Source organism: Caloenas nicobarica, chromosome 5 (genome assembly GCF_036013445.1).
Source record: "Caloenas nicobarica isolate bCalNic1 chromosome 5, bCalNic1.hap1, whole genome shotgun sequence".
Classification (NCBI taxonomy): Eukaryota; Metazoa; Chordata; class Aves; order Columbiformes; family Columbidae; genus Caloenas; species Caloenas nicobarica.
This window is the reverse complement of record NC_088249.1, coordinates 5726533-5743386: the sequence shown is the minus strand read 5'-3', so window position 1 is coordinate 5743386 and position 16854 is coordinate 5726533. Positions and strand designations below refer to the sequence as shown.

At 42.1% G+C, this 16854-nt stretch overlaps 1 protein-coding gene across 1 annotated transcript in view; it reads right to left on the bottom strand.

Moving 5' to 3' along the window:
* MNAT1 (MNAT1 component of CDK activating kinase) overlaps window positions 1-16854 on the bottom strand; it is a 126071-nt gene that overhangs the window by 74621 nt on the left and 34596 nt on the right. The window contains exons 2-4 of the mRNA XM_065636273.1: window positions 13429-13581; window positions 11668-11741; window positions 2497-2600 (exon numbers count right to left, since the gene is read on the bottom strand). Coding sequence (XP_065492345.1) covers window positions 2497-2600; window positions 11668-11741; window positions 13429-13581 — 331 coding nt within the window. The remainder of the gene's footprint in view (window positions 1-2496; window positions 2601-11667; window positions 11742-13428; window positions 13582-16854) is intronic.

Sequence of the window (16854 nt, the reverse complement as noted above, 5' to 3'; positions counted from 1 at the left end):
CAAATCTTCCCCACCAGAAATACTACAGTAAACAGAGATCCAGTAACACTTGAAATCCACAGTAACATGAAATCCACAGATCTACCAGATAGGTTAGTACGTGAGTAGTGAGGTCATGAGGAACCAGCTACAAAGATGAAGAGCATGGCTCGTACTGACAAAAGAAAAAGTAGATATTAAAATCCTGAGGCGATTGCTTCAGTAACTTAATGTTTTCATCTGTAAGAAAGAATGAATACTCATAAGGACAGAAGTAGCAGCAGCGAGATGAAAATAACTTATAAGACCACGGATTTGGAGACATTAATCCATTAATTAGAAACTAAAGAGGAGAAAACTTAGTTGTCGAACAGAATCATAGAATCATTTTGGTTGGAAAAGACCCTCAAGATCATAGAGTCCAACCGTTAACCTAACACTGCCAAGTTCACCTCTGACCCACGTCCCTGAGAACCTCATTTACACGTCTGTTCAACCCCTCCAGGGATGGTGACTCCACCACTGCCCTGGGCAGCCTGTTCCAAAGCCCAACAACTCTTTTTGGGAAGAAATTTTTCCTCATATCCAATCTACACCTTCCCTGGAGCAACTTGAGGCCATTTTCTCTTGTCTTAACACTTGTTACTTGGGACAAGAGACCTACTTGACCACTGCTGCTTTTGAACCTCCCACATGACAGCGCTACAAGAGAAGAACAGCCTTAGGATCATGTATGTCAACATATTTCCAGCAGAGATGGGAAAACAGTGTTGTTTTATAAAATGCTGTTAAGATCTTGGCTACAATACCGCATTCAATTCTGGCCCCTCGTGCTTGCCAAACACAAATTCAAACTGGAACAGGCAAAGGGTAACAAAAGCACCAAGGGGGACAGAGAATATCTATATTCCTCAGAAGCAAACTCTTACAGTGGACAGAAAAATTTATGTCAGACCAAGAATGAAGGGACGATGACTAGCCATAAGAAGTTTAGGTGAGAAATTAGGACAGCTTTTACCATTTAAAGAGTAAAGACATTCCAAAAGCTACCAAAAAAAGAGCTATAGAAAGCACCCTTTAGGCTTTTGGGAGAGGCGTAAATTTATGGGCAAGATCATGTAGTTTTTGTAACAGCAAAAGCGTCAAGTCTATTATTATGTTCCAACTGTTGAAAAAGAAATGCTGAATGTTTCAAATGCTGAAAAAGAAATTAAAAAGGAAATGTCTCCAGGTCCCTCCAGTAAGTCAGGATTCACACAGACTTGCCCAGCTTCCACCAGAGAGCCTCTAGCACAGCGAGACCATCGAGAACAGAAAAGAGAAGGCCTGGGGGGCTCCAGGGTGCAGAGCATTAGTTGTGCTGCTCCATACGATCAGGCAGCTCCTGCACAGCCCGTCTGCGAGTCACGTCCAGAAACGGCCGGTGAGCTGCAGGCAACGCACACGATGCTCGTGGTGACCCCAGAGGTTGCGCCTACATTGTAAAATGGGACACGTAGCCAAGGGTCTGGCAGGTCTCTTCAAGCTCTGAAGGATATTGCGGAGTGTCAGAGACAGGATAAGAGATCAGAGATGGACCCCTAGGGAAATTTGCTTGCCTTTAAAAGGAAGAGGTTCAAACAAACATTTTTCAGATTCCAGTCTCCTCCTGTGAAACCCTAGAGCTAAAGAAATCACAGGGAGTGTTGCCCCAGACTTCAGGGGAGTGAGGATTTCACCCCTACTGATTTGAAAGCAAGTCCTTAGTGCAACTGGAATACAAACACAAACCCTTGTTATGTCACACGCAGGGCAGACATTTTCCTTCAAGAACCGATAACAATGTGTATTTTTATACTGAAAAAATATTTAGCAGATTAAACTTTTCTGACAGAAGGAAATGCTTGCAAGTTTATTTTTAAAGAACAAAATGATATCTGAGCCGTATTTTAATGAATGAATCTTCAAAGAACCATGTGTTTTGCATACAGATCATGTATACAATACTCCTGATGTTATTGTTATCAGCTCTTGAACAAAAGTTTTAATGTTTGTTTCAACATCTTTCATTTTAAACTTTGCATAAACCAGACCTGTGCTTTCCCTCAATTTTACAACCCTCTCCTGGGACCTTCATAATGTCTGCGTCTGGATTCCTTTTTTCCTTTGGATGAGAAAGGAGTTATTGTCCTGGTACAGGAATGAACCTCGTCTCTCCTGGATATTGTCCAATGACACTGCCAGCACGCATGCGGTGGTGATGTATTAGATGCAGACTTTACTGCCTGTCCTTTTCAAGCCCTTCCCAAAATAAAGCGTAACTACATTTCAACTATCAATTTAATCTCTCTACGCAGCACCAAATATCAGTATTGCAGAACATTAGCATATTACAGTTTTTTAATAGAAAGTGAAATCTGCGTAGTGCCTTCACCTTTGACTTGGTTTTAAGACATTACAGAAAAGATTCCACTTCAAAATCCTTTAATTCTTCAACTAATGAATAAAGATTGCAGAGGAGAGGAGAAGTTAACTAACCAGTTTTATCTTATTTTTCTGAATGACTTCTTTGTTATCCTTCTGGTAGAGCTCCATTTTCCTTTTGGTGTTCTCCAAATCCACATTGTTGGTCAAGTTAAATACTGCATAAATATTAAAAAGACAGAAAGCAAAAGCATTAGGTCAGCATGCATGACTGACAAAAAAAATACTGCTCTCATGTCCTCTATCCCTTCTAGCAAGAGACCTAAACATTGCAATAACAGAATTTATTTAAATCTGCCTTGTAAAGACAGACACAACCTGCTAAATCACTGCAAACTTCAAGAGAAGCCAGCAGAGTTCCTTCAGGTTTATACATCTGTAGGAGATGACAAGCTGAGTCTTGCATCCTATTTTGTGATACCAGTAATGATACACATGAATAATCATATTCTTCATAAAACATTGATCTTTTCAAGTAGCAGTTACAGCTCAGAACAGTGATTCCTGTAAAATTAGACTGAACACATACATATTAAGACAAGGTTAGAAATTAAGTCATTCAATTTCCTGAGATTATCTAATGCACAAAGACTATAGAGACTGCTCAAATTCTCAGGTAAACAAAAAATTTTCACATCATTTGATAACTTAAAAGGTGCTAATATACAGTCACCTTTATTATGAACAATCTGCAGATGCATCCAGACTAATAGGTTAAGTGACATTCTTTTGATGTCTGTCCATAGTGACAGATTATATCTTGTGTAATTATGAACAAGCAGAGTAGTCCAGCAAGCTCCATAGTTTAGCACAACATTCCCAATTATCTACACATGGCATGGAAGATACTTCAAGAAATCAAATGGTTTCTTTAATCAACAGCTTGAAGGTGGTTTGGATGATTAGTAATTTGATACAACGCGTGAGCCTTTCACCTCTTGGTCACTGGTTCAACTGTGGGTCAAGTGAATTCCAGCTGAAAGCCATTATCACTGGGACATCGTTTGGTGATCACCATCCGAAGTGGACACTGGGCCCACGCCCATGGCCTTAGAGCTATTGAAGGCTGCCAACATGCAGCGCTTGAAGCCTCAATGAGTTTTGTCATGTGGCTACAGTAAATCTACCAGAGCAGCAGAGAAGTTTGTACTGCCATTGATAAATCCTTCCCAAGAAATCAACAGCACAGTGGTTGTGATAAGTCAAACCCTAAGGAAGGGAGGGAGGTTCTAGTGGAAACACTGGCACAAAACGTGGAAGGTTTTGGTTCAGTTCTCTCTTTCTAGGTTCTCAGGTGACTGGGCACGTGCACCACTGCCAGGTCATTTGTACAAGGCTGCTGGAGAGAAATGGAAGGGACCGTAAAGTCTCTGGTGTTATCAGAACAGCACACACCTCAGTTGAGTAAAGAGTATATCCCTTCTGTCATCCCCTCCACAGCAACGTGGCAGAAATGAGCTTTTAGGAGGGTCTAGGTAAGATAAATCATGAGTAGCCCAGAGTGGTAAATCAGTTGAGAACAAAGGAAACAGCAAGAAACCAAAGTAGGGAGCAAATAAGGGTGGAAAGAGAAAACAGGGTGCAAAATGCTGGAGTTGTGGGATGCAGCCCAGTTGTACAGACCCAGCTATACGGCAGCTCAGTGCTGCCAAGAAGGGGCAGCCCTGCTCGTGTCCCTTCTCACAGCCACAGGTCTCCCGCTTTCCCCTGCTCTGACCCCCCAGGACTCTCTGGATGCTTTGCAGTGCCAACGGAAACCCTTCAATAACCTGAACTGGCTCAACAAAGGGGTCGGGCAAGTGCCAGAGATGGTACAAGGGAAGTACTTGAAGTGTAGAGATGGGAATGGGAATGCTGTCCTTCCAGGAGCACTGAACCACCACATCATCTTACCCTTGGCAAAAGTATTCAGTCCTTCCTTGAACTACAATAAAAAGGGCTAGGCGAGATACAGCTGAAGAAATTCCTAGCCTTAAGCAAAAAAAACCCAAAACGACAACAATAGAGCAGCTGTATTTATTGTTTCCCGTGTTTTCCAAATAAAGGCCAATATCAAAAGGACTGACATTTTAATTCAGCCTGGCTCCTAAATCAGTTGAACTCTTCCACCCCCACCCCATCACCCTCACTTCAGAAGTGATGCGAGATCCAGGCTGGTTTTGTGGTTTAAACATTTGACTGGGAATCAACACCTGAGTTCAAATTCCAGCTTTGCTGCTGGTCTGAGCAGATCACTGGGCCTCTGTACTGGAGGTCTCCCACCTGTAAGAACCAGGACTAGGGGAATAAAGCTTCCTTTCTCCTATACATCACCTGCTTTATCTCCATACTATAGCTATATGCAGCACCTATCTCCATAGTCTTCCTCTCATCTCAGGTGGAACCTCTGGGTGCTGCTGTAACCCAAAGAGGCCACTCAAAGCTCAGCTCCTTGATTTTCTGAAGCAAATTAACCATTTCAAATGTATTTATTTTTTTTTTCTCTCCAAAAGACATTAACAACATTTTCCGATCTCATATTTCGACAAACATACACTTTCTGGTTGTAGCAACACTTCCTTAGTAAAATACATTATTTTAATCTAAATTTTTAGTATTTTAATGCAGATTTGACCTCCAGCTTGCCAGCTGACAGGCAGCTTAATATTTGAGTATTAGGGCAGAGAAGAATTGTCATGTGAAAATGCTGGCATAGACTCAGACCAGGGCTCTGCAGTGACAGCAGCTGCATGGGAATGTCAGCACTTCCTACAGCGTAAATCCACACACCAGCTCTCTAAACTCTTCAGTGATGACACAAGAAAGAAATAGCATATGAGACATGCTGTGCTAGCGGGATGCCCAGATGCCACCTTCAGGTGCAAGAAGAGGAGCAAGATGAGATGCCAAATGCCTTTAGGCTCCTGAACATCTTGGGTATTTCTCTAAAAATAATCCAGCAAGAAGCTGATGATCTAGGTTTTGCAACTATTGCTGCTTGCAACTTTCAAGGTTTTTTTCCCTCCTTTCTCAGTTATCTTTAATACGTTCAACAAGTCATAACCTAGGTTTGTAAAACAAAAACCATAATATTGAAGACTCATCCTGGGGAAAGCAGACATTTTAGACATGCAGATGCCTGCCTTTATTTAGAACTGCTGCTTTTGCTACTTGATAGGTAGTAACATTTCCACATAAGACAGATGTTTCTGCATCAATGTTTAAAAAAATATCTTCAACATTCACCTGCACAGCCACCGTAGCACCCACTGCTCTGCTCACAGCAAGGGGAACAGTGGTTTATTGCCCCTTCTGTTGTCCTGCTGTGGCTGGAAACAAATCACAGGTAAAACCCTCTCAATGGTCAGATCTGCTCGTACCACACCGATTCTGCTCCATGAATCCTGCTCTACTCCATCGCTTGAGGACACGGTAGGACAGCAGCAATCAGAAAGATTCACACTTCCAGCAGCCTCAAAGACCAGAGCAGATTTCTCCGGCTGAATGTTAATTCGCAGTCATTGAAGAGCAACATTATCATCTTATCCCTCAGCATCTGCTCCTCAACACTAAAGCTGTCCACATTTCAAGATGTAAAATACTGAAGAGCTACGTTTTGTTGCAACAGCATTCAGGCCTGGATATCTCTATACCAACAGTGTTGACAGCTGTCTTCCAGTAATTCAAAATATCTCCCCTCCTACAGGAAACACTCCAGCAGAAAAGCGACCTGGGCTCTTTGACACTGCATGGTTACCAGTGGCCAACCAGCCAGATAAAACATCTTCCACTGTATTTTCTAATGTATTTTTCATGAGCTTCAAATGTCCCTTCATCAATATTCAGAGAAATAAATTTTTGCCATTGTATCCTGCAATTACAGCTGACAAGTCCATTTTGTAAGGGGCATTAGGCCACAAAAAAAAAAATTAAGATTATTCCTTTCTCTTCTCCTTTATCCCTGCCACAAGTTAACTAGCATTTAAAAACCAACAAGCATTAAATCGAAGAACACAGTCATTATGATACTCAACATCTTACCTCTTACATAGATAGCACTGTACAGAATTTTTTATTTGGTTTGCTTTGAGTTTTGTCAAATTTATTTTAAATACCGTTCTTTGAAGTGTTCCATTTATAAAAAACACAACAAAACGAAGTATAAAACTAGAAGAATGAGAGTTTAAAAAAACCCTAACTTATATGCTACACCTACCCTGAAAAAATATTGGTATGGATCTGAATATGAGTGGCAAAGCAGATGGCTAGCTTGAAAAGGTTTCAAAGAAAAGCCAGACTTATTTTTGTCCATGTTGAAATATAGCATAAGCCGATACAAGAGGCCTGAAACCCTTCAGGGAAAAGAAACAGAAGCTGGTTTGTATGCAACAATTATTTATCTACTTATCCATCTCACATTGGTTGGTTTATAAAATGACTTGCCTTGAGACATCTGTTGAAGTATAACAGGAAGACTATTGTGCTTTTCTGAAGCGTTTCATTCTATTTAGGTAAAACTCCCAACTTCTGAAATTCAGCCTCTACAGGGAGACTTTCGCTGCTTTCAAAACAACAACATTCATTATGCAATTCTACAACAAATGGAAAAATATTTTCCTAGTTATAATAGAAAAAAGAAAATAAGACAAAAATTTTAATTATATGGCACAATAATTTGTCCGGAGACACAGCTGTATGAATGAATGGCACTCCACCACAGGACTAAGTCCATCAAAATCTCCCCGGTTTAGTATGAGACACTGGAAGTTTTGAGACTTTTCCTCCTACTGCCTTCAGAGACAGTCACATTACCACATAAAAATATTTGCTATTCAACATTCCCTCTCTGGCAAGACAGCAGATAATTACTCTGCCGACTGTATTTGATCTGCATTGCTGGTATGAGCCAGCTGAAAATTTAAAATTCAGTAGTATTAGTTTGTTATAAACAATATTCCTCCCACCTTGCTACAAATAACTCCTTAATTATCATCTTCATAAAACGCCAGCTAGAGACCGGGAATGGCAGAAGAGCAACTGCTTTGGGCAGAGCACTATGGAGGGAGATACAACCACATCCTCGGTCTGGCCAGGGAGTCCAAAGCTACTGTGACACCTTCTTTTAGTGCTTTCGATGCCTCATCCCTGGGCTTTTCAGAGAAAAGATGGAATAGATTTCAACAGATCTCTTCCAACCAACATTCCTGTGATTGTAACAAAATAGTTATCAGAAACAAAGGAAAACCCACAGCTAAGCCAGGAAAATCTAGTTAGGTATTGTAATAATAATTAGGTATAATAATTATTATTTCTGTTTATCCTAAATTGTCTTTTATCAGGTCAATAATCTTCCAGAAAAATACCTTAGCATAGTAATAAATGATTGAAATAACTCAGCCCCATCAGTCTAAGAAAGATCATTTTGGCTGGAACAGTGCGGTACCAAAATCTTTGTTCGGAGGAGATGACTGAAATGGATCTTTGATAAAGCTGCCCAATTTCCAGTTGGGTTACTCCCATTGTCAGGACCAGCAATACCACCCTCATGCAAACACACAGAGGTAAAAAAAACCCACAAAACAATAAACAACCAAGCCACAAGTGATCACAGATACCAAAACCCTTTCTACCCAAAGATGGCTTGTGAGATAAACATTCTGAGCAAGACAAGTCACCAGGCAGCTGGTGTTGCATAAAGCCTTAGAGGAGTAACGAGATACAGGAATCCAAAGGGCACGAATACAGCAGCCTCCTTCCAAGTTGGATGTACTGAATGTTTGTAAAAAGCAATAATTACTATTAATGATTGTGTTGTGGTATTGCCTAGAGGCCTCACCCGGGTGTCAGGAGAACGGTGCCAAGCAGTGTGTGCACACTGGCAAGGAGGTGAATCCTGCTCTGCAAAACACACACCGGGGGCTGAAAAACTGACTAAGGAAGAAGAAAACCTTGGGGAAAGAAGAAATCCTTGTAGAAAGAGAGAGCAAAATTTCCCTCATGTCCAGAGAGTGTAGCTTGTAGCAACACGCTACAAGGTTCCACCTTGCCCCATTCATCGTGTGGGCATAGACTTATTCTGATAGATGTTGTCCACGCCTTTCCCAAAGGCAGGTTTTAACCCTTTCACTTTATTTTTCTTCCTAGTGTTAATGACAACAAACTGCGTTTACAATGTTCTCAAGTTGTCCAACTGATTTTTCTTCTGGAGAAAACTTGCTTTAAAATGTGGTTTCTATTTAAAGCCTTGTATAACACATTTTAGCCCAAAGCATTTTTTAGTGGCTACATTCTAAACCACTTCAAAAATGTGGTTTTTATAATATAAATCTTAAGAGGTGACTACCCTAATGTTTGTTTGACCTTCCCCTCTCACACTTTCACTGTACCACCCAACTCTTTCCTTTAAATAGAAAAAGCCTGTAGGTAGAACAATCCTGATATGGAGGGGGAAAATGTATTTCAAGTGAGGTCATAAATCACAGCAACAGAGTAAGACAGTGCAATTGCTGCACACGTAGGAGCCGACCTACCTGAAACATTTGGGAAAACTATCAGAACTGTGCCAGGGTCACATGAAGTAAACTTAGAGAGGATGTCATGTTTTGTCTCTGCTTTGACTCTTCCAAGGGAAACCTGAAAATCTGGGGCAGGGGGAGAAAGGGGAAATCTGCTTCTCTGCCCCTGAGCTTCCTCACCTGGCAGCTGGAACAACCACCACAGCTACTGCCAACCTGTTGTACATCAGCTCCACAAGGCAAAACTTTGCTCTGCACAGCTACACCAATATTTTCCCTTCTTGCAGCTTAGTTTTCCACATGCACAAAACTAGCAGGGAATTCACATCCACAAAAAAATTAAATACTCTCAGCAGTAAAACGTGAAGTAACTATACAGAGCCAAAGACACCTTTAACACGTGGTTCAGCCACGTCACACACAGCAAAACCACTGGCAGAAGTCTCACCATCACTACGTACCAAGCAGCAGTCAGGTGCAAACATCCGCCCAGGAGAGCAGGAGGGGAAGGACTCATGGAGATCAAGGTGTGTGCAATGAGCTTTGTCACCAGGGAAAGGAGAACAGGGCTTGAATTCTCACCCAAGGTGGTCGTCTTGAATCTAACCAGCCTTCTGCCTTCTGGATCTGCCTAAAGGCCCCACCTCAAATACTGTGTTCAGTTTTGGGCCCCTCATTACAGGAAAGACCTTGAGGTGCTGGAGAGAGTTCAGAGAAGGGCAACAAAGCTGGTGAGGGGCCTGGAGCACAAGTACAATGGGAGAAGCTGAGGGAACTGGGGCTGTTCAGCCTGGAGAAAAGGAGGCTGAGGGGAGACCTTATCACTGTCTGCAACTACCTGACAGGAGGTTGTAGGTCTCTACTCCCAAGTAGCAAGTGATTGGAAGAGAGGAAATGGCTTCAGGTTGCACCAGGGAAGGTTTAGATTGGATATTAGGAAAAAAATCTTCACAGAAAGGGCTGTCAGGCATTGGAACAGGCTGCCCAGGGCAGTGGTGGAGTCACCATCCCTGGAGGGGTTTAAAAGGCATTTAGATGAGGTTCTTAAGGACATGGTTTAGTGCTACATTCAGGTTATGGTTGGACTCGATCTTAAGGGTCCCTTCCAACCAAAATGATTCCATGATTCCATAAATGACACCTTCAACAGCAAATATTAAGAGCCTTCTGACTGCCCCCTCTTTCCTCTCACCATCCTGGCTGCTACATGAAGAAAGCAGGAGGTACTCAGACTTCTTGTTCCTTTTAGTACTTCAGGTGTCCCTTTTGTGCAACTGACCCCCACTCCTAACGACTATCTATTGAGCTTCTACCTTATACATTTGCAGGGCCAGCACAATTACAAATTTCATTCTTCTTCACAAGGTTACAAAGACCAGTCGTGATTTCTGCTGTTTCTAAACCAAGTTACCAGTGCAGGCTCTGGAGCCAGTGGAAATTTAACCACCTAATCCCGGGAGCCAGAGAATCATAACATTCTGCACAAATTGATGAGGTTTAGGCTATTTCAGGCAAAACTTCAACTCCCTTGCTGCAGATGCTGAAAACCCCTGCAACAGCAGCAAGCAGGAAATCTGTATTTAATGCTACATAAATAAAAAGTAGTTTTCATTTCCATGATTCTTCCAGGATCCTCTGGCTAAGATGCAACCATACTTTCTACTCATTCCCTCCTTCTCCCGCACCATCCAAAAAAATATACAAGCAGAACTACACCCACATCATCTCCTCCAGATATCTGGACCCGTATGAGCGCGCCTGGTATTTCCCAGCCACACGATTCAACTCTCCAGTCTCAGCCTTCTGAGGCCAACAAAAACATGATATATTACTCACAGCGGTAAGTGTATTGGATACATTTCTACAAAACACCACAGTGCAAAGAGGAGCAAGAGCTCCTTTGAGAAACCAAAGGGGAGCGGCATCTCCATGTTTTCCTTCAAAACGCATTCACTGCCCCTCCTGCATGTTCTGAGCCACCCCTTCTTCCTCCAGCACATAAAAAAAAAAAAAAAAAAGAAGAAAAGCCTCAGAAGCTCATAAAACCCAAGAAACAAAGCATTTGGGAGCCGCTCCTTTGAACATATCCTTGTTTTTCTAAGCAAAATCCATCACTCCGCCATAATCACAAGTCACTCCAGCTAAGAAGAAAATAAACTCTGTTGATAACATAGTCCCTTCTCCAAAGGGCAAAGTTCTGCTTCAACTAATCGAAAGGGAAAGAAACCAACGTCTGTTCCTAAACCTTCTCCTTCGGCACAGCAACATAAAACACTACCGCAGTGGTATGTAAGGTCATTAGCTTCAAAGCAGCTTCAACTACTGTACTTGCAGAAGCAAAAATGCTGAAAGACACCATATGGCTTCTGTCATGGTAGATAAAGCTAATGGAGGCATATAATGAAAATTTCAATTTCTCCTCTCTTTGTTTAATCTTTCCCAATGCAGCACCGACAGCCCCCTGCAAGCCTTTCTTTTCCAGCTATAAAGCACTACCTTCCCTTTGCATCATGTGTTTTTCTCCAGCAGATAAAATGTTTTACTTGACGATGTCCTGCAGTTCAGCAAACATGATTAAAAATGTACAGAAAAAAGTAATTAGATAAAGACCTGATACTATGATAAATCCTATTACAGAAATTCAACTTAGACATTCTCATAGGCAGCTGCGTCAGAAGATAAAAGCCTATGGTCTCACGAACACATCAGAAATGCAAACATTAAGACTTACCAATTTCTTCTATTTCTTCCAGGAAATCATTATATTCAGTTAGACTGGGAAAGTCATCCTCTCTTTTGTTGTATCTTTGAGAGAAGAGAAACGGGTATTTATATAGCACACAAAGATGCAATTTCAATTCAACCAGGCTCTTGCTGCAAGCGTATTAAGGATGGATTGACCTGGTTTTATCGACAATGTGCTTTGTGGCTCCCACAACTGACCAACGCACAGAATCTTTACAAGCAGACAGAAGAGCTTTTTTCAAAGGAAAGGAGCCAGTCTGGCATAAACGGGTGCGATCTTTGACTACTGTTTGCTGACTCCTTTCCCAGGGTTACAGGTAAACAGGAGCACAGAGGCAAGTACATACTAATCGCAAACCAGCCCTTCAGCACAACAAACCTGTTAACAAAGGCAGAGACAAGAGGGACACTCACAAGAAAAGCTTTTCTACAAGTATCAGAAAAGGGAGTTTGGCTTTGTGTCAACAACAGAAACCATGTGTCAGCAGCAAACTGAAACTTCTATGCAATTATCTTATTCCATATCAACAGACCATTCCAGAACTCATTTATCCAACTCTCGATAACTGGAAAAAGTAAAAATATGAAGGGACAACTGGCTAGACCATGAACAACCTCTGAAAGCCAGGACATGCAGGCTTTCTTACTAAGAAAATATAATGCTGACATTCTGCCTGCTCTGCTGACCAAGGTACATTCAGGAGTATAAAAAAATCTAATCCAAAGAACTTGGGCCAAGTTCCAGTCTGGGGACATTTTCTCTGCCTACTAAAAACTGATCTGGCAAATCCAAGTGGGCCCAGCATTTTATGTTTTCTGTTCCAACTACGCTTCATTCCATGTTTAGTCAACTAAGTTGACTTCATTCCAGTTTGACTTTTGTTAACTTCAGCAGACTTTATTATAAACATCAAAATTATTACTACTTTCCACATCAGCATCTTGGTATTCAACAACACAATTTCTCCACATCTCAGCAAGATCATATGATTCATTTAGTGTTGTACTAAGTCTTAAATAAAGGCTGCCAAGCTTACAATTGACCTGCACCTTCATTTTTGCACGCACAAATCTCTCCAGGTTTGTTACATTCCACCAGACCCTCTTCTAGCAACACTGGCTCCCTTATTTTTCTTATAAAATCTTGTTTCTTGGCCACAAGGAGTGAGATGCAATTTTAGACCTCATTTATCTCAATTCAAGAGCTATCAAATCCGCATGACAGACTAATAACACAAGACTTGTAAGGAACCATTTCCACTAACAATTGCTCTGTGAAGTAGAAAACAATGTGAACATAGCTGCTCTTTTGTCCATTTGCATTTTGAAGGGAACTGGCCTTCAACTCTCAGAACTGGTCTCCAGGGAACAAAACAATCAAGGTCCTGTTTCTTGCCCCACTCCCATGTTTACCCCCTCAAAGAGAAAGCAGCTGTAGTCCTCAGTATCTAATCATCTCCATTTAAGGGGCAAGGCTTTGCCAAAGGAGGCCACATAGAAACATCCAACAGTTTCTAATGCTAAGCAGGAATCCCTCAAGGCCAAGTTGAGCCTTCAGTCCTCAGTTGTTGCATAAAATCAGACTCTCCGAAATCTCTCCATGTTAAATGGAGTCAACTTTTATGGGCTGTCACTTAAAAAAACCCCACCAAACTCCTCTGTACTACTAGAGGAATAAGTAGATTTTTTTCAAAACAGCAATCCATGAAATTCATCCATCTCCTGTTCTTTAACTGGCACTACCCACATTTTCAGCACTTTCTTCCGAATTTCCACTTCCTTGTCGACAGCAGGATCCTCGAAGAGCTGCACTCTGAAGTTGCTCTTGCGCAGGGGGGTGTCGCACTCGTGGCAGTTCCCAGCGCCTCGCACGAACAGCAGATCCACACAGCTCTCGCATCTGTGGGAGAAACGAAGGGAGGAAAAGGGGCAGAAAGATGTTAAACAGTAACTGAAACATAGGATTGTCCCCCCTTTTTATTGTTTACACACGCACTATAAATATACAGCTTATCTCCCCTTGATTTCTCTGTTTCTTCAACACCCAACAGTGGCGAGGAGACAAGGGCTCTCCACCCTGGCCGAGAGGAAACCATCTCAGCAGCACAACTACATTTATTCCTCCCTGCCCAAACAACTCGGCCTCTTTGCTGAGACAAAGTTAACCTAAACACAATGACGGGTTTTGTGTCAAGGGGAAGATTGTTTATTGACACCATTAAACTCATTTCACGTGGACCATACTGCAATATCCTTATTTGCTGTGAGCACTACCTTGCTGCACAAAGAGCCCTGTTTATTTTCGCAATGCCATCCAAAGCACAAGGTGCTATTCAGCACAAGCAGCGATACCAAATCTTACCCAGAGCCTGCCAAGCATCTACCAATAACAAACCTGAGCTAAACTCCAGCCCCACAAGGCTAAAAGAATAAAAATACCATTTTAACCAGTGACTAGCGTTCCACAGTTCTCCGGTGCCTTCTGTTAATACTTTTTAAATGGCACATAAAATATACTGCACACAGAGGCTGCACAGCAATAAACCAAAAATACCTTCCTGGTTTCACTTCTTTTGTCTTAATGAAGATTTCAGATTTTAACAAGACACTTGCTGACCAGTCAAGTTGGCATTTGATAAAGGAAGAGCACACAACAAGAAAGCCAATTTTAAAAAAAGGTCTTGGATACTAATAATGCGCAAACTTCTAGCAGAGGACAACACCTGCTGCAGTCATTTCCTACTGCTGGGAGGCAAGAGGGTGTCTATTTATAGCTTTGGGATCCTGAAGCCAAAACAGTTGTACATTAAGGGCTAAGCTGGATTGTACCTTCACAAACCCAGCACTAAAGTTAAACAAGTTAAGAAAAACAACACCGACATGGTGAGGAAGGATCTTAAACAAAACTTTCACCCTGCTGACCTATCCCCAACTGAACTGGTTCCAGTACTCACGGAGGCAGAGCTATAGCTGGAGCCAACCAGTTTTACCCAGCTGCTGTTTTCTAGATTAGAAGGTGAAAAACAAATGCAATCGTATCTTACAATTAAAAAAAAAGTTTGTGTTTATGGGGTTTTTTTTGTTTTTAACACAAATAAAACTACAGTTTTAAAATGCATCTTGCACAGCAGCTGCCAATTGTCAAGAGGAAACCTTGAATTTACTTGGACGTTTTCCTGCTCCAGAATTCCGGTAGTTAAAAAACCGAGCACATGCAAGAACAATTTCTCTGAGAAGGGAAAGATCAAACTTTTTAGCACACTAGGCCTGAAATTCCAAAGTTACTGGGACGTCAACTCAAGAAGTGTGCTTCTTTATGAAAATTGTTTAGCTCATCAGCATGGGAGAAGCAACACTAAATGTAAGAGAAAGGAAGGCAGGGAAAGGGTTTTCTCCTTCCTCCCCAACTTGTCTGTGCAGCAACAGCCCAGGACAGAAGGACGGTTTCACCGTCTCCTTCATTTTGGCAGCTTGTGCTGTTTATACGTCTCCCTCAACACAGCAACTAAAGAGCAGCAAAAACCAAAACAGACAAACAAACAAAAAAACCACACCAACAAAACATCAAAAAAACCAACCAACAACCAATCTGCCTCCTCTTTCCTATTTTAAAGTTATAGAAAAGGGAGTGTGAAGCTGCAGAACTTGGCAGGTGGCTCCAAGTGCAGGTGTTTGTATCATTTTGTTTTATCATGGAATTGCCTAAGGACCAACAGAACAGGGTCCCCATGTGCAAGATATTACGCATAGACAGCAGCACCTGAAACTACCTCATATCCTCCTCATCCCTTCCCCAAATCAAAGACATTTCAAGTTCACACAGGACTTGATTATATTAAAAAAAAAAAAATCCCTCCTTGGAAAAGCACTTGGTATAAGTGTTTTCAATGCCTTCCCAAACTGGGACCAGCATTTCTGAGGCTGGAAAATAGCTTTCCCTACAAACAAAAAAAGATGAGTCAATGCCTCGCTATGGGAATCCCACATCAGGCGATCACATTCTTACTCCCTCATGCACATCCACCCTTATATTTATTCAGAGATTATTCCTTCTGAATTCAGAAGGGGTTATACGGGGCAAGTGAAGGGCAGACCTGGGCTCTGCCCAAATCCTGCCTCCCCCTCCAGGTCCGGATAGACAGAACACACACAGTTAGATCCCAAGCTTACTTCCTAGCAGGTCTGTCATTCTTGCCCCCAAAAAAACGCAGCTGCTTTCCCAGCGATGGCAAACATGTTCGGTCACACATTTCCACCTGATTCTTGAGGAAGAAAAACAACCATCCCCCAAATCCCTCCCAAAAGAGTTATTTTGGTTTTGCTGCAGACCAAAGTCAGAGTATACATAAATATCAGGAAGGCAAGATTCAATGAGGATGGATTTCATAAATTATTTCGTGCCTTGAAATTGCATTTTCAAAACATGACTTGAAAAAAAAAAATTCTCATGCTATATATACAGCACGATTTTTTTTTTTTTTTAAGACATGCAACAATTCATATGACTTCAGCAAAGGTACCCAACCCATCCAGCCAGACATCCCAGGCAGCACAGGGGGACACCCCAACACACAGCTGGTGTTGCAGAGCTCCCTCATGGCACACAGACCACACCAGTTCAGGTGGTCCTTCCGTTTCTTGGCAAGTCCAACACTTCTGCACTTGTCTTACCGTAAGGACAGGCTGACTATGGAAGCAGGTATCACTCGGTGCATTTTTTATTGGCCAACACATCATACGTAGCTCTCCCCAAATCACAGAATCACAGAATGTCAGGGATTAGAAGGGACCTCGAAAGCTCATCCAGTCCAATCCCCCTGCCAGAGCAGGAACACCCAGATGAGGTTACACAGGAAGGTGTCCAGGCGGGTTTGAATGTCTCCAGAGGAGACGACATTCCACAACCTCCCTGGGCAGCCTGGTCCAGGCTCTGTCACCCTCACCATGAAGAAGTTTCTTCTCAAATTTAAGTGGAACCTCCTGTGTTCCAGTTTGTACCCATTGCCCCTTGGCCTATCACTGGTTGTCACCGAGAAGAGCCTGGCTCCATCCTCCTGACACTCACCCTTTACAAATTGATAACCATTAATGAGGTCACCCCCCTCAGTCTCCTCCAGGCTCAAGAGCCCCAGCTCCCTCAGCCTTTCCTCACATGGGAGATGCTCCACTCCCT